This window comes from Cupressus sempervirens, chromosome 4, assembly GCF_028749045.1.
Source record: "Cupressus sempervirens isolate cs-2001-9-10 chromosome 4, ASM2874904v1, whole genome shotgun sequence".
Classification (NCBI taxonomy): domain Eukaryota; kingdom Viridiplantae; phylum Streptophyta; class Pinopsida; order Cupressales; family Cupressaceae; genus Cupressus; species Cupressus sempervirens.
This window is the reverse complement of record NC_143121.1, coordinates 270,467,434-270,492,817: the sequence shown is the minus strand read 5'-3', so window position 1 is coordinate 270,492,817 and position 25,384 is coordinate 270,467,434. Positions and strand designations below refer to the sequence as shown.

General features: G+C 37.1%; 1 protein-coding gene across 2 annotated transcripts; it reads left to right on the top strand.

Annotated features, from left to right (window-relative positions):
- The first annotated feature begins 9,256 nt into the window (after positions 1-9,256).
- LOC149561066 (putative LRR receptor-like serine/threonine-protein kinase At1g67720) lies at positions 9,257-13,615 on the top strand. 2 transcript variants are annotated; one of them, XM_089823742.1, is made up of 15 exons: positions 9,260-9,353; positions 9,421-9,970; positions 10,077-10,558; positions 10,670-10,805; positions 10,896-10,968; positions 11,084-11,151; positions 11,263-11,334; positions 11,467-11,535; positions 11,659-11,852; positions 11,983-12,185; positions 12,294-12,417; positions 12,512-12,580; positions 12,667-12,853; positions 12,971-13,079; positions 13,170-13,558. In XM_089823742.1, exons 1-15 carry the CDS (start codon positions 9,275-9,277, stop codon positions 13,428-13,430), a joined length of 2,676 nt encoding a protein of 891 aa, XP_089679868.1. In that variant the 5' UTR covers positions 9,260-9,274; the 3' UTR covers positions 13,431-13,558. The 2 variants fall into 2 exon arrangements, with proteins under 2 accessions (XP_089679867.1, XP_089679868.1); XM_089823741.1 differs by having other exon boundaries at positions 9,257-9,970; positions 11,983-12,189; positions 12,298-12,417; positions 13,170-13,615.
- The last annotated feature ends 11,769 nt before the right edge of the window (positions 13,616-25,384 follow it).

The window sequence follows — 25,384 nt, the reverse complement described above, 5'->3', positions numbered from 1 at the left end:
GAAGAATAGTAAGGAAGCTAAGTGACAACATATTGATGCTAAGTGCCAGTATTCATGTTAAATCATAGATTTGCTGAATCTGAGCCGACTATTTTATTTTTCTGAATTGTGTGAAGCATGTGGAAGATAACTATGATGAGTTGGTGGCACAAAATTCAAGGTGAATCATTTTGAGGCAAATTCAAAGAGGATTACAAAAGAAGTTTCTAGAAGAACCAAATGGAAAAGTGGGTATATTCATTGAATCCTACTGAACTGTAAAATGGACAATTAAGGTTGAACAACAAAAGATGTTAAATCTTGATTTATAGAGAAAGTTGGTTGGAAGCAAAGGTTGTCATGTGCGAAAACCTAAGGAAGAAAAGGAGTCTAGGGTATTGCTTCATTCAGTAGCTAAACAAAAGAGACTACTATTGACAAGAAAATCAAGAAGGCTTAAGAGTATGAATGCTTGAAGAGTGAACGAGCTATCAAAGTTGAAGTGTGTGAAAGCCAAGAAGAATGGTGTACTGAAATAGAGATCTATAATCTACAAGTGAGTTATAAGTTGTTATCAGATCAAGCATTACTATTACTTTCTAATCATTGTATTAGTCTAGGGTAAATCCTTTGGATTAAGGTTGACCTAACATTCATTTGTAAATCCTTTAACTAGGTGACATTCCAAGTAAATAATCTGAATTCCTCTAACAATGTGATTGAAATCCTCTAACTAGGTCACATTTAATAGTGTGTATTGTAACCTTTAATAGGGTTGGCCTTTCATAGGGCATCACTTCAAAAGAGTGACAATTAGTAGCATGTTATTGGTGGTTTTTCCCAAATTGTATTTCCACGTGAAATCCATGTGTCAAATGTGTTATTCAATCTGTTATGTTTCATGTTTACATTTTTGAAAAGTTATTTTGACCTAGGACAATAACCTACAAAATTTAAGCATTGTATGATCTAATGGATACATGCATATTAAGTTTTTATGGATATGGGTTCACTAAGCTATGAAATTTTTTATTTGAACTTCTATACCTTAGACATTTGATTCACCTTGCCCCCCTCCCCCTCCGCCACCCCCCACCCCTCTCATCCACCCCCTAGTTATTCTAAAGAATTCTGACATGTGCGCGCGCGCGCGCGCCCGTGTGTGTGATATTTAATTATCTTTTAAAATTAATCCGTCTTTCCATTAATTTTAGGTCCTTTTGTGGGGCAGAGTGTCTTGGTACTCTTATAAAAATATCAAGTGAGATCTTTCAACTTTTCTCTTGAAAAGAGAGTATATGACATAAAGGAATTCATTTGAAAAAAAAAACATGTAACTACATCAAGCTACCATCAATCAAATCAATATTAGATTTTCTCATTCAAGACCCTTTGTTGAAGACAATTTGAAAAGTGTTTTTTCATATTTGAGTGATACAATTATTACTTTTAGATTTATGTTGAATTTTTTTTTCAATATTTAATTTATCTTTATTGGTTTTGTGATTCCTATATGGTGTGCTCTCTAATTATATAGATATAATCTTTGGTTTTGGCATTTTAGATTATTTTTCTAGACACACAATTAAGGTCATTGTGTTTACTTATATTTCTTGGTTGTGATTGCTTTTGATAATATTGATCCTATATGTCCATCTATTTATTTAAAGTTCATGTTTGAATTTACTCAAATTCATACTTACATAATGCATATAAGACATTATTTAAAGATATAAGATTGAATATTATTATTAATATTTAATTGTGTATCTTTTGGCATTATAATTACTATGATTTCATATATGTAATATTGAATTGTTAGGCTTAATACAATTTATGAAAATTAAAATCTCAATTTCAATAAATAACATAAAGAATATCTGCATAAAAAATACATACAATTATAAGAAAAATAAATTGAAATAGTTGTAATAGGAATATTTAACACACTTTAAATAATATTATAGTATATTAGTAATAGAGAAATATTTGCAATTAAAATTAATTTTTAATTTTTTGGAGAAAAGAGGGGTAAAAATTTATTCAATCAAATCCAAGTTACAGAGATTAGGACGAAGGCCCAAGACCACACTACATACTCCTGTCCTCTAGCAACAACTAATCAATGATCTCACAATACTCAGAAGGTAACTCATCCCTACTATTAATATCCCATCTATCCACATTCTCTGAAGCCCAATTTACCAGACAGTCTACCAATCTATTCCATTTGCGAGGGATATGACAAAAGGAGACAGAGTCCAAGGAGCTACAGAGGCTAAGAATTTGTCTGGCCAAAGAGGAAAATTTCCAACTAACATCTTCTGAAATTTGGTTATTCAACATATCCACAACAATCTGAGAGTCAGACTCACGGATGATCTTCTACCACCCTAAAGAACAACCACGCTCAATAGCAACCTTAATAGCCAGGGCCTCCATCAAATTATTAGAATGTTGACCCTTGTAAATAGAGAGGAGAAAAATTGGACCACCATCATTACCTCTACCAATAGCCCAAATACCAGCATGACCAGGGTTCCCTTGAGATGACCCATCTGTATTGATCTTCAAGAACCCAGTCAAGGAAGAAGACCACCTCCCATCCTAAAAAACCCACTGCTTAGCATGGCTAGGTTTTTTTCTAGGAGTGCATCCCTAGTTGTTATCTCCCAGATTCAGATTCCTCACAATAGCTTGATCCCCAAGATCTATAGTCACAAACATATCACACTTTGCATAAACCATCTCCTAGAGCCCAGTAAGAATCTTCTTCCATAGTTGGAAGCTTCCTAATTTGGAATCACAAATTTGTTTTTGATTCCTTTCTAACCAGATGTTCCAGAGAATGAAGATCGGTCTAGCCATCTAGGCAACCTGTAAGAAAGGAGTCTTCGCTGGAGGTCTGCCCCCAAACTTTCCAAGAAATCAATAAGAGAAGAAGCATGAATACAACCATGACACCAAGCCTCCCACCACCTATGCCATATCTCTCTCAAAAAAGGGAAGAGAAAAAACAAGTGAGAAGCACACTCCTTATTGTGCAAACAAAGAAAGCAAATCGAAGGTCCTTGAAAACCTTGTTTGCAAAGATTCTCCCAAGTGAGGCATTTCTTCTGAGCCAACAACCATAAGAAAAAGTTACATTTGGGCCATAAAAAGCTACTCCAAACCTTCTTCCACAAGTGCACTTCAGCCAAATCATGTAAGTTCTTGTCAAGTGCAGCATAGCCTTGAGTCACTATAAATTTACCCTTTGGACTAGGACTCCAAGCCAAGCTGTCCCTCACCTTGAGAGAGTTGCAAAACCTATTCTCCAAAACTCTAGAGAGAAGGGCATGGTCCTCATTAGAGCCACCAACCAGCCACTCCTAAGAATCCTTCCAACAAGTTACCTCAACCCGACCTAGGCATTTGATGGTCTTAAAATGCTCCACCTTAAGCTAACCTGCATTAGTAAAAGAATGGGAGAGGCGAAGAAGTTGGGGAAAATGAGAAAGAATAGGAGGATGGCCATCCCAAGAGTCTTGCCAAAATAGAGTATCCAACCCTCTGTTACAAATCCAGAAGAGACCCTCCTTAACTAGTTGGGCTCCATTCTTAAGTGTATCTCAAATACAAGAGCCTTTACCCACCAAAGGAAGACATGGCACGCCAGAGAAATCCACACCAGGAAAGTGCTTATGGGAAAGAATCTTGGCCCAATCTTGATCTTGATTGTTACATTATCACCACTATAACTTGGCAGCCAAGGCAATGGCTACAAGAGCCATCGAGCAAAGCCCAAGACCACCCACCTGTTTTGGCCCACACAAAGACTCCCACTTGATTTGGCTCCAATTTGAGGATAGAAGACTACCAAACCAAAATAATTGTCAAGATAAAGCATCAAAGTCCCTCAAAAAATTAGAGGGGGGAACCTAAACACAACACCTATAAATGGGGAGAGACCGCACCACAGTCTTTAGCAGAACCACTCTCCCAATAGAACAAAGGGACTCCAAAGGAAAAGAAGGAAGGGAACCACTTTGGAATCTAAGAATTCTAGCAAACCTATTCTAAATAAGCCAAGGAGTGTTAAAGAAATAAATAGAAGACTTATCATCATTAATTCTCTAACCTGAGGCTTTCAAATAGGTATCTAGAGCTTTCCTGATATTCGCTACCTCGTCGATTCTAGCCATGCCCATCAATTTGGTATCATCCACACACTAAAGATGAGAATACAAAGAAAGGTCATTTTTCCAACTCTAACCTTGGATAAGACCCTACCGCACCTGAGCTTTTAGAAATCTTCCAAGGCCCTCTACCATGATAATGAATAAGTAGGGAGATAGAGGGTCTCCTTTCTAAATTCCTGAAGGTTCTCCATTAATAAGAACTGAGAAGGAGGCCAAGGTCACATAGCTAAGAATCCAATCAACCCACTCCTCAGCAAATCCAAAAGTCAAAAGAATTTTTTGTAAGAACTACCAACTCACTTGATCATAAGCTTTGGCCACGTCCAATTTAATGAACATAGATTTCTCCTTAGAAGTAGGCACAAAGTGGATTTCCTCTATTGCTATCACAACTCCATCCAAAATTTGTCTTCCTTCAACAAAGCCACCCTGTTCAACTAACATCAAAGCACCAAGGAGTTGCTTGAGCCTCTCAGCAATCAATTTGGTGATGATCTTGTAAACAAGATTACATAATGCTATAGGCCTTAATTGATCCAACTGATTAGCCCCTTCCTTCTTAGTTATAAGAGCTAAGAAGGTAGAATTAAAAGACTTCAACATTTGTTTATTCCTATATGATTCCTAGACCACATCTAGGAGATCATACTTTATTATCTCCTAGAATTCTTGGAAAAACTCAATCTGAAACCCATCCGGACCAAGGGCCCTTACCTTTCTTCATATTAAACACAACTTTCTCCAATTCTAGAAGCAAGATAGGGCTTAAGAAGGCACCATTCATCTCTGCAAAGACTAGGTGAGGGATACAATACAGGATGTCCCACTCCTTAGGCCCAACAACAAGATCCTCCCTAGAAATGAGGTCAAAGAAGCAAATGATTGCTTCTCTAGAAATATGTTCACAAGAAAAGATCTGGGTTCCATCAGTTAAGACAAGAGAGGATAGAGAGTTCCCATGCCCTCGTGCCTTAACAGAGTTGTGGAAAAAAGTAGTGTTCCTATCCCCCTCCTGAAGCAAATCAATATGAAATTTCTACTTCCAAAAAATCTCCTCTTGAAGTTTTGATTCTTCTAGATCCTTAATAGCTGAGGACTTAGTTTTACTTAGCTCAGAGTTCAACCCATGGTCACAAATCTGGTAGGTGATATTATCTAGCTTGGTTTGAGTAGTAGTCTTCTAAACTTGTAGATACCCAAAACATTGTTTATTCCATCTCTTAAGCTTTTGCTTCACATGTTGAGGCCTCTTACTAAAAGTATACATGGCCATACCATGATCAGGCATCCCCTCATACCACCAATCAACCATAAGATCAGGTAAAGACAACTCTTTGAGCCACATCAACTAGAATTTGAAAGAGGGATTCTTGGTGACTCTATATGAAGTGATGGAAAGCTTAGCAGGCTAGTGGTTCGATCCCCTCCAATCAAGAATTTCAAAACTGGTAATCCACCTGTTGTCCATCCAATAACAGGACACCAAAAATCTGTCAAGCCTTTTTGAGATAGCCTCACCACCACATTTCTGATTATTCCATGTAAAGACACCATTGGTTGGCTTCACATCAATGAGAATCAATGAGCCAATCATATTTCTAAGCAGATTTGATGATGGGTTCAGCCTAGCTAGCCCACCTCTTTTTTCCTCTAGGCTAGTAACTGCATTAAAATCTCCTGCCATAATCCATGGTAGAAAAGGGTCTAGATACCAGATGAATCTAATATGAGCCCATAATTGGGACTTACCTACAAAGTCTGTAGGAGGATAAATATTGGATTAAAGGCACCTTTCTCCATTCTCAAAGCTAGTGGTAATCAAAGACATGGAGGACCGACTGGAGATCCACCATACTAGGGAGACTTTCCTTGGGTCCTAGAAGCAAGCCACCCCTCCTAAACTATTCAAGGCACCCACCCCCTACCAAGAGCCCTAGGGCCAGATACACATGGCACAATTAGCCAATCCATGCAATGAAAGTTTGGTTTCTTGAATAAAGACCATATTAGGAGACTGAGACTCAATTAATCTGCAAACAACCTTTTGTCTAGGGATGCTATTCAACCCCCTTACATTCCATGACAACACTATCATTTATGGGGGTGGGAGAAATGAGAATCAATGGGTTTCACAGACCCAGACTCAAGCAATTTTTCACCCATTATCTTCACCTTCTCCTGATCAGTCTTCCTACCACTTTTTGACAGTTTATCTAAAGGCCCCTTTTTGAAGGGTTTCTATTGTATGCCTAAAACATGAGAAGCCTTATTACTCTTTGCAGAATCAGAGGTCCCCTTAGGCATTAGGGGGTCCGAAACCACAAAAATTGGGTTCTTCAAACCCTATGATCCACGAAGATCCTTGATATCCTAAACAAGAGGGGACAAATCAATATCAAACTGCTCGGCTTGTAGATCCCCTATAGATAGAATCTGATCCTCTCTTTGCATATCCCCTACTTGAATTTCATGCTGAATTTTGACCTCAGAAGAGAACTCAACTGGGATACCTTCCTCTTGGACCATGTCTCCAAGAGCATTGAACCTATTAAAGGTGCCATCAATCCACCTATCCATCTAGGTTCTCTTCTTACCTTTGCCCTTATTACAAGATTTAACCTGAGTAAATCCCTCACTGTCAACAGGTCCATTAGATACCATAGCCTTTCCCTTGTCCTCCCTAAGGGGTCTTGGAGCATCCAAGAGGGGATTCTTATACCTGGGACATTTGTGAAGTAGATGCCCATATTCATGGTAGATTTTGCATCTAAATGGTAAGGTCTCGTAATCCAACTACTAAATCCAAGAAACTGAGCCCATACAAATCTCCATAGAGTTTGGCAATGGATTATTTAAATCAACTTCTACACAAATATGAGAAAAAGAAATTACCTTACAATCTTGAGTCCATGAAGCCAATCCCACAAGTTTTCCTAGAAGCATTGAGATTGAGTAGAGAATAGCTTCCCTCTAGAATTCCAAAGGAAGTCTCGGCAAGTGAACCCACACCAAAACTCGAGAGGGAATTTCCTTAGCAGAGTTAAAGCCCGTGTTTCAAGGCTTGATGAAGAGCCCCACCTGATTAAAGAAATAAGGGCTACCTTCAAAAGCCTTATTCCTGTCCGACATGCTTGAGAAGATAATCATAAAATAATTATTAGCAGCTAATAAAATCTCCATATCTTCTTTTGGGTTCCACATCTGGCGGGCCCAAGAATCCAACATAGGCAATGAAAGACGAATGCCCAAAAATTTGCAAATAAGAGCATGATTGCTCCAATACTCAACATCCTCTGAAACCTATTCAGGTTGAATAACCAAGATTGGTTGGACCTCGGCTTTCTGCAAACATCCATTAATTTTTGTAAAAGAAACTTCCCATTTGAGGAGGAGCTCCTTCCCCCAAGTGGGGTTTACCATTCAGAGCCTTACTACTTGCGTGCACTATCGAATTCGGCTAACCCATTTCCAATTCTCCACCAGAAGGTAGGGGGGAGGCAACACCAAGATCCCCCATTCACCTCGAACCTCGATTTAGCAAACAGAATAAGGAAAGATGGGGCAGAAGCCCCTCAACCCCACAACACCACAGACCCCAAACAAAGACATGACTATGACCAAAAAAGCTGTAGGCATTCACCCACAACCAGAAGAGGAACATGCACTCAATGTAGTAGCGTGCACCCAAACTACAGTAAGCAGTGACCACCGAAACAAAATACCAACACGTCTCAAGGACCAAGAACGAACGCAAGTTAGGCTAGGGCACGTAGGCCCTAGCAAATCATGAAACGCTCACCATCCTCCTTCAATCGCAGTCAAAAAATCAATCGAAATTAATTTTTAATTTGATATAAATGTAGATTTATAATTATAATGTGATTATAATATTAAACATTATTAAAACATAAAATCATTAAATTTGGATTCATGGCATATGGTGTAGATGATATCTTTTTGGGAGTTATTAATCAAACATTTAATTTTGAAAAATTAGTACATATCTTTAATGTGTTTATATATATATATATATATATATTTGGATTCATGGCATATGGTGTAGATGATATCTTTTTGGGAGATATTAATCAAACATTTAATTTTGAAAAATTAGTACATATCTTTAATGTGTTTATATATATATATATATATCATTCCTTGAAAATTAGATAGTGGTTACTTCCAATCCATTCCATAATATTCAAAATATTTGAACCAATCAAATTAAAATAAAATACTTTTAATAATTTTAAAAATTATAAATCTCACATGTAAACATTAGTAAAATCAAAATATACAATCAAAACTAAAAATACCAATATCTAATTGGTTAAAAGTAGATAGATTAATTGCTAGTTATGCACAAGTGATTACAATAAGAACATAGATAGGAATGGTTTGTTTTTAATTAGCAATTCCTAGTGTAGGGGAATCCTCAATGTGAAAAAAGGCTGGCTTTAATCAAGATATTTAGACACCAAATTATGGTTGAACCTACCTCTGTTGATAAACAGAAAAGTACTAGTCAACATTTCCTTGTCTCTGGAATACGATTTCCCAAAGACATAGTGCTTCACGAAATGGACAAAATTACGGCCGACCAATGAATCGAGAAACGTCCAGTAAAAATGTAATGTGATCATGTAATTGTGGTCATTTCATCTCTGAAATTTCGATCCAATATATAAAGTGATAACATCTATTGTTTGGTTAATGATGTGAAGCAATTTTAACGCAAATCCGAGAATAAGAGTGACCAACAAATTGAAAAGATTCATTTTAAAATTTTGTTTTATTGAAGTTTGTAGAGACATATTTTATTTTAATCCATTATTATGACGTTAATTCTTGTTTGATTAACAATACCTAGGTTGTTAAATCCATGGCTGAGATATTAACCGTTTTGCATAGATTTGGAAAGGAGTCTATATATAGACGCGCCTCTCTGAAAATAGAATGCAGAATTAGGCAGGCCCGAATTTGCACTTCACCAAGCAGCGAGGTGAAATTCTCTTTAAGATTCTATTTTCATTACAACTTTGAGTTCCTTCTTACGAATTGCATTTTGATAGATTTTGTTTATACAATTTTAACAGGTCCGAAATCTGTCTGGCATGGAATTCAGAAGTCTCTCACTGTTGCTCATTACCTTTTTGGTTGGATTATTGAGTTTCGCACGTTCCAATCCAGATGGTCACCTCTTTTTTCTTCTTACATGATTTCGATCTTGCAATTTTAATGACATTATATTGTGTCTTTTGTTCAGGCTTCCTCAACATCAACTGTGGCGCCATCGATAACGGAACAGGCACGCACAATCTACGCTGGATTTCCGATTTCCCCTTCATTAGAACTCGCAACGTTTCGACGAGGAGTTCAACAGACACACACAGCTTGCAATTCTTGAGTCTCGCCTACTTTCCGAATATGTCGGTGAAGAAATATTGCTATCTCATCCCTGTGAAGCCTCATGTAAATTACTTGGTAAGAGCATCTTTTGATCCAGATTATTCAGTTCCTTTGGCGACATTCTTTGATTTGCTTATCGAGGGAATCAAGTGGACGAATGTCGACCTCTCTGGTCTATCAAAGGGCTACTATAGATATCACGAGATCATCTTGGCCGCCAAAAGTGATAGCCTGAGTTTGTGCCTTGCCCGCAATTCTCAAACAGAAGAAAATCATTTTGTTTTCATTTCAAGCATTGAGCTCCGCCCACTGGAATCTTTTATGTACAATTCAACTGATTTCCAGCAGAGCGCATTAGGTCTCGTAGATCGCATATACTTCGGTACATCTTCTGACTTGCAGTAAGTGTTTTATGAACGAAATTTCAATTCAGTTAAACTGTTGTAATTATTCCAAACATATTTTTGTTCATTTCGAAGAGGGAATTCATCTGGTTGCAATTGGCAGGTACCCAGAAGATCCATTTGACCGCATCTGGTCATCAACAGTAGGACCTGAAAGTACAATCAATATTACCGTTGATGACGATCAGACATCTTCATTAGGGAAGGAGTTAGTGAATAAACCACCGGCTAACCTCTTAAGGACTGCCATTGCAATGGAAACAGTCGCCTATTTGACTATTTCAGACATATTTGAGGATTCATATGACCCGGGCATTTACTCCTTCGCACTTTACTTCTGCAACCTCAACCAGACCAAGCTCAGACAGAGATTTGCTCCCTTCATTAACGAATACCAAATATCAGATTACATAGAGCTTAAGTTTTTGGAATGCTACCAAGCAAATAAAGACTTACAACTTGTCAATCCCGAGCCCATTAAAATAATTTTGCATCCCAGTCGTTTATCGGACTTGGGACCCTCCATAAATGGAGCAGAAATGTATAGAAAGCTTGAGACGCGGACACTTACATACACCGGAGATGGTGAATTTCTTTATTCCATCCCTAGGTTCTCTAATGCTTTATTGTTTTCTGTATATTATTAATTCCAGATATTATATACGCTTAATGTCTTCTCCAATTGTGGGAGTTCAGTGTCTGCAATAAGAAAAATAGCAGATGCAATAAATGTTCCAGACGATTGGACAGCAGGAGATCCATGTTTGCCAGCTGAATATTCATCAACAGGGATTAACTGCAGCCAGGACGAACCTCCGCGAGTCATTATCATGTAAATTGCCTTGCATTTTAACTATTAATCGGAACATATATCTTATGCTATTAATGTGTATGATTCGAAGTATCTTGTTTTTCTTTGCAGAGATCTAACAAGCATGAATCTGAAAGGCACAATACCTTCAAATATAGCGGACTTAACAGCACTACAACAGCTGGTAAGAGTTTAGATACTCGCTTATGTAGTGAGGAAATCAAAATAGCTTTGCGTACAAATTATATTGCTGAATACAGTGTTACCGTGCTACACTAACTCTATGACATCGGTTATAGCTGCTAGGAAATAACAGTTTGTCTGGTGATATTCCGGACCTAAGTTCACTGAAGAACCTTAGAACACTGTAAGATCTCTGTTACTTGCGCCCATCTGAAATACCTTGATATAATGGAGAAGGGTAGTTTTTTCTGTCTGTTTACTAATCTTGCACTCGGTTTTGTTGCCCTGACAATAGACAACTGCAAAACAATAAACTTACAGGAGAAATCCCAACATCATTGGAGAAGCTTCGAATGTTAAATCAACTGTATGTTTGCCAATTACACTATCTATGGTTATAACCATTATAACATGCTCTCTTTTGTTCCTGACATCACACCAGCACTTGTGCTTATCAAATTACTGCTCTTATTGGGCGTGTGTTTTTTTGGGTAAAAAGATATTTACAGGACAATAAATTCGAGGGAACTGTCTCAAAAGGATTAGTTAGATCATCCTTGGACCTTCGGTATACCGACTTTCTTTCGCCTTTCTATAAGATTTTGGCTTTTACCTGGACAATCCATCAATATGATTAGATTTTTATGCTATCAACTCACAGATATATCTATTGTGGACTTGTACCATACAGTGTTGATCCTCAAAATAATATTCCGGCAAGCAGCCACAAGATTAAAGTTTGGGTGGTCGGACTTTTGATTGGGTGTTCGGTGGTGTTAGTTTTGGTCATCTTTTCCGGAATTTTGCTATGGAGGCGCAAACACGCATCGCAACCATTTTCAGTCACACATAATCCATATGTCTCAAGCCAACATATATTTGGAGGTATTTATCCAATCTGTTCAATGAAAAAACCAGGTCCAACTTTAGTGTTTCTAATTTAAAGGGGAAAGTTTTATTCCTTTTACTTCCTTCTTGCGCCTTAAATAAGTTTTCTTCTTTTTTTCAATCTCAGGTCAAAATAATCAAAACGATTATCACAGGCTGGCAATAGAATACACAGAGAGAGATATTAGAACTTCTACCAATAACTATTCCACACTGATTGGTAAGGGAAGTTTTGGATCTGTGTTCTATGGCAGACTTTCAGGATTTGAGGTTGCAGTCAAAATACTTAAGACTGATTCTAACCAAGGCCACCAAGAATTCCAGACTGAGGTTGGTATTCTTAAAAAGATATAATAAATCGTCAAAAACTCAATTTTAGTTAATTCTATAAATTATTATTCTCTCAGCCCCAAATTCAGGAATATTTTGTGGTTACAGGTAGCTATACTGTCAAGAATATATCACAGAAATCTTGTAAATCTTATTGGGTATTGCAAACAAACCATAATGGCATTGGTCTACGAATACATGCCGTCTGGAACATTAACCGATCATCTGCATGGTATTTGTTGAACCTTGTCTGAAGTCAATATGAATTCACCAACATATGAAAGAGAAAAGTTTATACTGGGATTTTTTACTAATGTCATTTGCAGGCGCAGCCAAACTGAAAACGCCACTTGATTGGCATACAAGATTAAATATTGCTCGGCAAGCAGCGGATGGTAAGCTGTTTGTGGCAGCAGTTGATTGCTGTTTTTTATTGTTTTTGGGAAAAAGTAAATCTGGTCATATTTCAACCATTTTGCAGGTTTGCTCTACCTACATCAGGGTTGCTATCCTCCAATCATACACAGAGATATAAAGTGTAATAATATATTGTTGGATAACAAGATTTCTGCCAAGCTAGCTGATTTTGGCATTTCAAAACTGGTAGAGAGTTCCATTGGATATATATCAACAGAAGTGAAAGGGACCATGGGCTATCTTGATCCTGAGTATTTCACTTAACATCATAGCATTTCCTCTTTTTTCATAAATATTCACAGTTTAAGTACTCTTCAATATATTTTTCATCTAGTTTTTGTAGATTAAAATGTTATGCATTTATGCAGATACTTCGCCACATCATCATTAAATGAGAAGAGCGATGTCTACAGTTTTGGAGTGGTTTTACTAGAGATTATTTCAGGAGTATCACCCAAGGAGGGAATAGTACAATCGGTAATCCATCTGTTTGGTGCCCAATTCAATATTTTTAGTCGTTTTCCAAGTATGTTCGTTAAAAACATATTGTAAAAATCATTGTATCAGGCACACAAGCTGCTTTCATGTGGCAAACTAGCAGAGCTAATGGATTCATCGCTGGGTGGCCAATATGACATAGAATCAGCTTGGAAAGTAGCAGAGGTAGCATACATGTGCACAAAAAAGGAGTCAACGAATAGACCCAAAATGAGCGCTGTGGTGAAAGAATTGGAAGAAGCTATGGCACTTGCATTTCGTGATAAAAATTATGCTTCGCCGCATTCCATGTCGTCTTTTAATGTTGGTGACATGCCCAGCCTTAGGTAGTAAGATCTTATCGTGGTATTCTGTTGGCTTACGCATCTTTAGGCATAGTTTGAGTAATCACAAAATGTCCTATGTGAAGGATATATATTATTTACTACTGTTTGTGTTGAACTATCGATTGTATTTCGAATATTGTTGGAGCACCTTAACCATCATAAGAATCATCTATATAGTGGCATGTTTGTCAGACTTGTCTTGTATTTATGTGTTTGAAATAGAATTTGCCACATCGTCAATTTATTTGATGTGTACAATTTAATCTATTCTACCCAGCAAACTAAACAAGGGGTAACAGATGAATATGCGGGAGATGAAAGACAAGATTGGATAAAAACAGTGTACAAGTAGCATCTATATTTATTTCGTTTTTATCAAGGTAGGTTTAATCACATCAACACGAGTTAAGAACATTTCATGTTTATCTTCAAAGTAGGACTGAGTTATACTTAATGTTATTAATTAAATTAGTAGCATTTTTTTATTTTTTTGTTGTTGTAAGGGTTATTATCAATAGGGTTATATAGAAATGTTTAACCACATTAATATGTGTTAAGAACAATTTATGTTTATCTTCAAATTAGGGCTGAATTATACTTGAACGTTATTAATAAAATTACTAGCATTTATTTCTTTGAAGGTTGTAAGGGTTATGTCAATAGTGTTATATATATATATATATATATATATATAAAATGATGTTTACTAGCATTTGTTTCTTTGAAGGTTGTAAGGGTTATGTCAATAGTGTTATATATATATATATATATATTAAATGAGGTTATTGTAGTACTGATGTAGAAAATTTGCTCATAATATTTTGCCTTCCCAATAAAAAATAATAAAATAATTTTATCCTTATTTTTTCTTTTTCTTTGATACCCATGGAATACACCTTCATTTGTTTGCTCCTCCATTTCTCTCTCTCCTGCAATTTGTCCTTTCATTTACTTAACAGGTTCAATCTCTATTGCTTCTTTTCTTGAAACAATTGGGTTCCCTCCTTTATCACCATCCATGTCTTTTATTACTAGATAATAAGAAACACTTGCACCATTATTTTGAAATAGGGTTTCCACTTATTCAACATCCCCATTACCTTCAACTTGACGTCCTACCACTTTCCTCACCTCCAATTTTACCCTCATTCACACAAATGTATAATCTTCCTGTGAGCCCTCTATGTCCCTACAAAACTAACCTTTGTCACACCTTCCAACCACAATGAAGGAATGAAAAAAACCAGTGTGTATTTATGTACCATAAATATCTCTTTATCGCTCCTATATTCTATCTCTTTATGTGATTTATGTGCCCATGCTCTTCCATGTACAAATTTTGTATTACTCTAGTTATCTTTTTACAATATCAAGTCTTCTCTGACATAACCCTTAGTTATCTAAATTCAAAGAAGGAGATTTTCATCTTAGGTTGAGTTTTGACTTTTTTGTGTATTTAGGGACATAGTTTGCTGTTTGATTTCTGGTGCTTGTGTAGGCTTTTCTTTTTGCCTAATTGGCTAGGTTTTTTACATTTCTGCAAGTTGATTGAGTTGATGACTATTGTTCTGATCAACTTTAATTTTCTATTGTAAAGACTTTTCTGATTTCACATCCCCTAAGAAATCGCTATTTAACCCTTAATAAAAAATAGAAGAATGTGACATATGAATGTTAAGAATTTGTGCATAAGCCTGTACCATGCACTTCCATTGACCTGATGATTTTAAGAATGCATGAAATGCATAAATAATCAGTTTGCATTGAATTTAATGATATATGATTCAGGTAAATGCATATTTACATTAATTGAAATAACTTAAATTAAGAAGATTTTCATGATGGAGTTCATTGACCACCATGCTCAATTTTGTTTTGACACTGCTAATTTTGTTTTGAGAATTTTAATTTACAAAAGAAAAAATTAAGTTATCACAACAAAAGGAAAAAAAAAAAACAAATATAGGCTAACTCTTTAAAGTGAACCAAACACATAAACCTGCACAAATAATCAATCAATTTCTTTCTCTTTTTTGATATACAATCAACCAATTTCTTAATTCTTGAAGTTAAAACATACATTTTTAAAACTTTATTTTAGAAAATCTAGACATTCAACCATTTTATCTTGATGAAAGAAGAAAAGTGATGGTTCAAAAATAATATTACCAAAATATAATTTTGGAAATGCAATTAGGAATAAATAAAAGTTAACCATTTCTTAATTTAAACTAAACCCTAATTTTTTATTCTATATTTCAAAATAAAAAGTAACCTGTATAATATATACTAAACCTTAAATTATATTTATCATTACTAATAAATGTAACTTTTATTCTATATTTCAAAATAAAAAGTAACCTGTATAATATATACTAAACCTTAAATTATATTTATCATTACTAATAAATGTAACTATGTCTAGATTATAATTCTAATTTAATCGTAATTGAAAGAAAATTATATTTTGTACCATCCTAAATTGAATGAACTTCAATTTAGTGATTTTTTAGATCCTCTTTATCTTTGTTGCATTGCACACTTGCATTTTTCCCACTCTCTTTCCTAGGAAAAATTTGGATAAGATCTATTATATACTCATAATTTCCATATCTTTATTATGTAAAAATTGCGGTAGGACCTTATCTCTATGTGTCTTGGTACTACTTTCTTATTTTGACCATATGTTCTTACTTAAATTATTTTTTCATACTTATATCTTTAGGAAATCTTGATCAAACTACAAATTTGAGATCTGGTCGAACTTCCCATGATTAGTGTCTCTAAACTTTGAGGTGAAGGTTGATCTCAGCTAGAGGCATCAATTTCAAAAATTATTGGGACAAATTTTAATTAAAATACTTTGCCACTCAGTCTAAATAACTATTGCAGAATTTCATTTCTAAATTGTTTTAAAACACCATCATTTTCTTCATTTGGAAAGTTAAGGCATTAATGAAATTGTGCAAGGGTGATAGGAAGCTTTGGTGTGAACCCCATTTTGACATAGAGAGATTACAAGAAAAAATTAAAAATCTGTATGATAAATCCATTGAAGAAAAAGGAATCCTATAATCAAGTAGGCATTTAGAACACCATGGACTTGTGAAGATTGTTAACACTTTTAGCCATTTAGGTAATTTCTCTTTTGTTTTCATATATATTCTTTATATTAGTCTCTACATATTTTCATACACTCAAGTACAAATTAATTTCATTTAGAAGCTAGGGTTTTACTCTAAGGTGCAAGTAGGAGATAGGAGGGAAAAATATTTCTTTTTTGAAACTAAATGAGGAGTTACAATTTCATACGACAAATTCACAAAATACCTACAATTATATGCTATAATGATGGGGTTGCATTATCTAGAGTAAAACCAAGTGGTGATGGGTGTTTGAGTTGTTGGAAATCTAATGGGAGAGTGAGATGCTAAGAGGGAGGCCACAGGGTGAATAAGAATCTCTAGAATCTTTTAGTACTTCAATCATAAACCACATAACTTAATTCACCACACACTTCATTAACCTTTTAACCTTATGCATAATCAATAATCCAATCATGTCTAATAACATGTAATAAAAGATCTAGTATCTATTAGCATGAATGAAACACATAAGCATGCAAATAACACTTGACACAAGATTTGGTCTAATGGAAACCCTCTAGTTCAAGCTAAAACAACAATGGTGATGATACCCACAACATCTTCGCTACTATAATAAAAAAGTGCCTAGTACAGCTACAATTTGATCATTTTTTATGATCTACCTTGTAAGGGGTCGTCTTTGCTAAAACCATACAAGGTTGTTAAGTCTAACTTTACAAAAGGATTTAGCATCACAATTAAGTGACCACTTGTTGCATTTTGTGCCCCCCACCAAATATTTAAATTTTAAATACTTTCCCGCCCAATGGTCACTTCCCAGTTTAATGTTATTTTAAACATCCCAGGAATATCAAAAAAATAAAAAGATCTAACCTCATATATTTCTTTCCCTGCATATTTCTATGTTTCTGCGGGCTCACAAGTCCCCACCCTTGGATCAATCTAAATCAACGGTTGGCGCTATGTCACTATGGAAAGTTGCATGTTGTTTTGCTATAACGAGATAGCGCCTTCTTGCCATGTGGCATGTGGGTCTACAATTTGCAAGACCAAGGTTATCATGAGGGCGGCAAAGTGACGACACCGGAGGGCGCCATGATGCTATCAGGAAATTTGTTCTTCTTGTCGTTAGCAACATAGCACCCAACCGGTAAAACAACATGGTGGGACCTTAGGCAATGTGGGAATGTGACTACAATCGAAGGAGGATTTTGATTCGTCGCTAGCTGTGCAGATCTTCTGATGTCAGTAGTAGCCTGGACCCACACGCCTTTCAAATGCATGAAGATTTCCTCACCCTTGGATCAACCTGAATCAATCGTGGGCGCTATCTTGCTATGGAAAGCTGCGAGGATATTACCCATAGCGACATAGTGCCTCAGCGATGCATGGCAGGGTGGGGCCGAGTGTTATGAAAGTCACAGGGATGGTACCAATTCAGGTCGAGTCAGTTGCCAGGTGTGCTGAGTTGGTTTGTGGGCCCAGAAGTTTTAAGGACAAAGCACAGTAATACGGCGAGTCTTCACAATCATCAGATCAGTCTGTATGAAGGGTGGGCGCTATCTCGCTATGGAAAGCTACGAGGATATTATCCATAGTGACATAGAACCTCAGCGACGTGTGGCACAGATAATGTAATAGGCCCACCCTTCTCCAAAGCAATCTTACAGCTCATCCTCGGTGGCAGTTGTTAGGTAGGTCATAGTACAGTGGCAATATTTCATTGGTCCACTCAAACAACTCAGTGTGTAGTCATGCAATTTTGTTGATCACTATAGATCTAAGGAAAATTGACGGTAGGCGCTATCTTGCTATTGAAAGCTGCGAGGATATTACTCATAGCGACATAGCACCATTGTGCCACGTGGATCAGTGGGGCCAAGTCTCACCAAGATGAGGATGCCAGGTTGTGCCAGGTGGTTGCCAAGTGTTTTGTGGGCCTCAAAATTTTAAAGTTAGAGTGTAGTAATACGGTGAGTCTTCACAATTAGCAGATCAAGGAAGATCAACGGTTGGTGCTATCTCGCTATGGAAAGTTGCACATTATTTTTCCATAGTGACATAGCGCCTCGGTGACACGTGTGCCAGTGGGTCCGGTGGAGGCAATAACGATTAGCAGCCAGTAGTTAATGTGACTGTCACAATCAGGGTTGCAAGGTGGCATAGTTAGTAAAGAAAGGGGTGGTCAACTCGAGAAGACCTTGCAAGGTGGCAGAAAGGAAAGAGGTTACTGGTCCACGTGGCCTGTTTCAATTACAGTGTTCGGCTTACTCGCTAACTCTGCTAATTCATGCACCAAAAATGACAAGAAATTGAGGTTTTACACGCATCTGATCTTATGATCGATTCTAACCACCAGAAGTGAATGTGAAGCATGTAGAGACACTCTACCACCCTGGTCCAATCTATCTACTTGGTTAGAGCACAGTTATAACACCGCCTTTGTCTTTTCGAGGCCCTATTTTAGTTAAAGATTAGATTTCATGGTACCAAAGAGCTATATTCAGATCAAATTTTCTCCATGATTGTTCTCTATAGGACTTGATGGCAGGTTGTTGCGAAGCAATTGCAGGGAGAGGACATCTCAGTTATGCTTGATCTATAAAGGTAAAGTTTTATGAATTTTGTAGGGCACCTTTCTTTGTTTTCTCTATTACTGCTCTGCAAATTCTTAGTGTAAATTCCCCTATGCCTCTGAACTACATAATTTTTTGCCTTATCTCTTTCAGCCATTGGTATGCAAGTGCAAGAACCCTTTGCCTCTTATTGGTGTTTCATAGAGATCTATGATCTGCATGACTGTATCTCCTTGGCCTATGAATGATAATATAAGTGAATCTCTCCTTTCTTGTGTAATTCATCTTGGTCTTCTGATCTGCATGTGATTATTAGATTAAAGAAAGTCTGAATGTGTATATCCTTAGTTTCATTTTGGTTCAAAAGTGCATATATGGGTAGAGTTTGGTCTGAACACTCTATTTTGGTGCATTGCCTCTTTAGATTAGATTAGGTAGATTTTCTTTCATGCTCTCCTTCTCCCTTTTCCTCTCCAAGAGTAGTTAGGTGCATCCTAATAGTAAGAGGAAGCCGGCCTTCTCTGGAGGCTCAACCTCACAGTTCAAGTCCCATAGCTTGGAGGTTGTTTCCATATTTCACTAGGTTGTCCTCATGCATAGGCTTTGGATAAGGGTGCAAACCTAAGTGACAAAAGTTTTTGGCATGCCCAGTGGGACTACTTTTCATAGAATTTTAAGCCTACTGGTGTCAAAAGGGAAGATTTCAAGATCAATATCGAGGAGATAGTACTTGCTTCGGTGCTTAAGCCTTCAGGAGGCTCATTCTTCAAAGTACTTGGTGACTCTGAGCTTCAAATACATATCTGGTTCCAGACCAAAGTTGAAATGATTCATGCCCAAAGCTAAAACAAGGGCATCTTCTAGAGGTAAGTTTCAGTATCAAGAGCTTTCATTTTCAAAACCTAGAAGAAGGAAGACTAGAATATCTTTATCACCAGTTAGGAATGTAATAATAACAAATACACCTACAAGATCTATCTCTACTCCTCCTGCTGTTAGATCTCAGCCTAGACTGCCATCAATACATATCAATAGATCACTTGTCTATATGGCGTTGCCTAGAGCTCATACTTTTTCCACCTTTAATGGTGGGATCCCTCTCTTATTAGCCCAAAGACATGACATACCAATAGCTGCCCTCAAAAGTATACCAGAGTTTACTGGTGAAACTTCTATCTCCCGCTCAGAACACATTCAAGAGGTTGCAAATATCTGCAATATCCATGGTATTCCATAGGATGATGTTGCAGTTAGGCTCCTAGCCTCATCCTTGAAAGGAAAAGCACTACAATGGTATAGAGGTTTAGCTCATGGTTCTATAACAGACTAGGATGGATTAGGAGCAGGATTATGCAAACATTTTGAGGATAAAAGTGACTATTTGTCACTTTTAGAGTAGTTGGCTACTATAAAAAGAGCCCCTCATGAATGTATGATTGATTTTAATTATAGATTTCAAAAGACATGGGATAGAATACCTACTTCAGTGAAGCCTACCCCTAGAAATGCCTTCTTGCATTACCTTAGAGCTTTTAATAGTGATATTGCCACCACAATCCGAACTATGGGAGGAGATACCTTGCTTAATGCTTACGACATAACAATAAAATCAGAGAACATCCTAATACAAGGAGGTAAGCTAGCTCCAAGGCCTCCTATACCTTTCTTCCCTGATGTTCCAAATCATCAACCAACAATGGCTCCTCTTCCCACAACTTCTACGTCAAAAGCCCTAGTCCCAGTCCCTCAAGCTTCCACATCTTCAAATGGGGTAGATGAAATCAAAGAGATGATGCAATCTCTGATGCATAACATGGATAAAAGAAAAAAGAACCTAGAGAAAAGATTGCAAGATTATGGGAAGAAGCTGGAGGATAACTCCTCTATGATGCAGAAAGTAAGCAACAAGGTGGTGACTTTAGAAAGACAGCAAGCTCAAGGTAGTAAGTCTCATCAATTGCAATATCAAACTCCAAGTAGTGGTAGGCCTCCAAAACCTAATCATTGGAAAAATTCTTTTGATTAGAGTAGGCAGGGTGGCCATGCTTCAACCTCAAATGTAAACCAAAGTAGGGCCATAGTCCCTCAAAACAATATGGCTCAAGATCAAGATTTTTGTCCCTGCTATAACTACTCCTATGCCTATTGTATGTGCTAGAAGGCTGAATCTTTTATGGATTTGATAGTCCAATAGCCTGTAATACAATCATCATACAAGGAGGACCAATTTAAAGGTGCCTCAAATATGCAAAGACAGGGTGATTGCTCTTTTATAAATCATCAGATGGAGGAGCATTGTAATGTAAACTAGGATTCCATTGCTCATAACACTAGAAGCAAAAGAAGAGCTATGGAAGATTCCTTTCCTCCTCCCAATCAAGCCTCAACTTCAAATGCAATATCTCATGAGCAAGAAGCAAATAATCAATCAAGTGCCTTTCAGCAACAAAGGCAAAATCATGGCAGAAAAGAAACAAGTGACCCTCAGGTTATTCCATCTCAACCTCATACAATTGCAGCTCCCAAAGCTTCTACCAAAGTACCTACTATGGCATTCAGTGTGGCAAAGCAAATGAAGAAGACAAATGTGAATATCTCCATGTGGGATGCTATTGCTACTATACCCATGCAAAAGAGGTTGCTACAGCAAGAATTGGAAAGAATTGAACTAAAGGATCAACCACTCAGTATGGAAAGTGCCACAAGCCTAGTACAACCATCAAGGGAGGTAGAAACAAGTAAAAAGGTTAGATCCCCTCCATTCTATGTTTCTCTAATTATAGGGGGCAAACTAGTCCATAATTTCATGATTGATTCAGGGGCTACCAGTTCAGTGATGCCTAGGTGTGTTGCTGATGCTTTGGGAATGAAATATGAGCCCATTGTTAGGGATGTATTATAGTTGGATGGTAGTACTGTCAAGACTATAGGGATCCTTAGGAATGTGGAGATGGCCTTACATGCATGCCCTGGTTGTACTGTAACCCAAGATATCTATGTTGCTGAGGTCAAGCCATATTTTGCCATCTGTCTGTCAACAGACTTTACTGCCCAAATAGGTGGTTTCATATCTTCTGATTGGTCATATATGTCTTTCAAGACAAGATATGGAGCCAATGCTTCAATCAGAGAAGAGCCTCAAGCCCTCTATCATACTGAATCTTATAGCCCTAATTCCATCAACATGACTTGCCCTATCCTAGAGATGGATGAGAATGACATAGTGAATGAGCCCACCACTTCCCTAGTAGAGATACCTAATTTATTCTTGGATGAGTGGGCTAATGCATATCAATTTGACCCTATGTTAGAGACCCTTGAGATAGGTCTTAGTACATATTGTATATTGGAGAAAGATGCTCTAGTTCCCAATCTTGTGGGTACTAAAGAAGATATGAGTGGGATATGGAGTATGTACTTTGATGGATCAAGGAATAAAAATGGATCAGGGGCTGGTGTGATGTTGATTTCTCCTACACAAGTAAGGTACAACTTCTCCTTTAGGCTCCAATTTAGTTGCACTAATAATGTAGCCGAGTATGAATCCTTGATTCAAGGTCTCCTACTTGCTCAAAAAAGAGGAATTCAAGCCTTAAGGGTGTATGAAGACAGTGAGTTGGTGGTTAATCAAGTGAGAAATTAGAATACCACCAAGAATGATTTGCTCAAGTCTTATAAAAATAGGGTATGGGATTTTCTTGAAGGTTTCAATGCATTTAATATTCAAAGCATCCCTAGAAAAGAAAATAGGCATGCTAATAGACTTGCAGCAATAGGTGCATCTTATGATGTGCTAGGGAATCTTGAAGAGGAGAAGAAGAAACAAATAAGAGTGGTAGTAAGGCCTACTATCCTTGATGACAACATCCATTGGCAAGTGTTTGAATTTGATGAGAAAATTGTGAGCTTCTTGCCGAATGAAGCAGAGTTTTTAGGCAGGAATCAGTCAAGACTGCAGGATCAGTATGGTGACCAAATCATTAACCTCAACTCCAACAAGTTGCCTAAGGGTCTCATTACCTTAGAGAGCATTTTTAATCCTGATGATCAAGTAAGAGGCAGGGCCATGAACCTAACTACTGATGAAGATGATCATATTTCAATCATGGTTGCTGATGGAAAGTCTTTATTCATGGGGAAGGTATGTTCTGAAATTGAACAAGAAAATTTTATTCATCTATGTCAAGAATTTAATGATGTATTTTCTTGGACATATGATGACTTAAAGGGCTTTGACCTAAGGTTGTTTAAGAATACCATAGATTTAATTAATGATGTAAAACTAGTGAGACAAAAATAGAGACCAGTGAATCCCAAGATTTAACCCTTAATGAGAAAGGAGCTATCCAAGTTGATTGAGGCCAATATTATTTTTCCCATCAAACACTCATCATGGGTAGCAAACCTTGTCCCTGTTAGAAAGAAGAACAGAGAAATTAGATTGTGTGTGGACTTTAGGGACCTTAACCAAGCTTCCCTTAAAGATCACCATCCTCTCCCTTCTATGGAGTAGATTTTGTCCAAGGTCAGTGGTTCAAAGAGATTTTCATTTCTTGATGGATTTTTAGGCTACAACCAAGTGCTGGTTAAAGAGTCTGATAGATACAAGACTGCATTCACCACTAAATGAGGCACCTATGCTTATTGTAAGATACCATTTGGGATAACCAATGTAGGTGCTACATTTCAGAAGGAAATGGAGATGGCCTTCAAAAGATTGATTGACAAATTTGTCTTAGTTTAGCTTGATGATATTACAATGTATTCTAAGAATGCAGAGGATCATTTTGATCATCTAAGACAAGTATTCCTAAGATGCAGAGAGTTTGGGGTTTCCCTTAACCCAAGCAAGTGTGTCTTTGATACTAACCAAGGAAAATTATTAGGGCATATTGTAGCTAAGGATGGCTTAACCATTGATCTAGAGAGGACAAAAGCAATACTTTCCCTTCCTCTTCCTAAACACAAGAAAGGGCTGCAAAGTTTCTTAGGTAGGATAAATTTGTGAGAATATTTATTCCTAATCTCGCTACCATGGTGAAACCTCTTACAACTATGCTCAAGAAAGGTATGGTCTCTACATGGACCAAGGAAGGGAAGGAATGTTTTGAAGAGATCAAGACAGCCATAGCCTCAGCCCCTACTCTCATGAATCCAAATTTTGAGAAGGATTTCATTCTTTATACCTTAGGTGGTGAGTCAAGTATTTCTGCTGTCCTGACTCAAAGAAATGATAAAGGTGATGAGCAGCCCATAGCTTTCTTTAGTGAAGGGCTTAAAGAATATGAAGATAAATAAAACTATGTAGAGAAGCAAGCCCTTGTAGTCATCAGAGCTTTAAAGAAATTTAGACACCTCCTATCTCATAATAAGATTCATTTGTTAGTACCCCATGCCAGTGTGAAGGATTTTCTTTTGAGCAAAGATATTACTGAGAAAAGAGCTAGCTGGATTACTAAAGTGATGGAATATGATATTGACATTCAGATTACCAAGCTGGTAAGAGGGAGGGGGTTGTGTAAATAGATGTTATTATCTCAAGAACCTGATGAGGAAGCTGCTATGTTACTGACAGAGCAACAAGAGGTAAGAAATAACAACCCAAGGAGTTGGATGGATGATATGATGAATTTCTTATTAAGCAATGGATACCCTCAAGGATTAGATAGAACTAAAAGGAGACAGTATAGATTATAGTCAATTCCTTATGTCATAGTTGACGGTGTCCTCTTTAGAAAAGATTTTAATGGAGCGCTATTAAGATGCCTTAATATAGACCAGGCTGAAAGAATGATCAAAGAACTTCACGATGGTCCTGATGGCAGCCATTTCTCAGCAAGGACAACTACAATGAAGATCATGAGGGCTGGTTATTACTTGCCATCTCTATTTCATGATTGTCATAGGTATGTGAGGAAGTGTGAAAAATGTGCCTTCTTCTCTGGCAAAAAAAGACTTGCAGCTCTTCCCCTTCATCCTATTCAGGTAGACCGGCCTTTTTCCCAATGGGGATTGGATTTCATAGGCCCTATCAATCCTCCTTCTAATTCAGGTCACAAATGGATTTTAGCTGCTACAGATTACTTTACCAGATGGATAGAGGTAGTTGCACTGAAGGATGCCATTGAATCTTCAGTTGTTTAGTCCCTTGATGGAATTGTGACCAGATTTGGTGCCCCTTCAACCATTATTTCAGATAATGCAAAGTTTTTTATTGGAGCTTAGATTTGTGCATGGGCAGTGGATCATAATATCTATTTGAGCACATCCTTAAA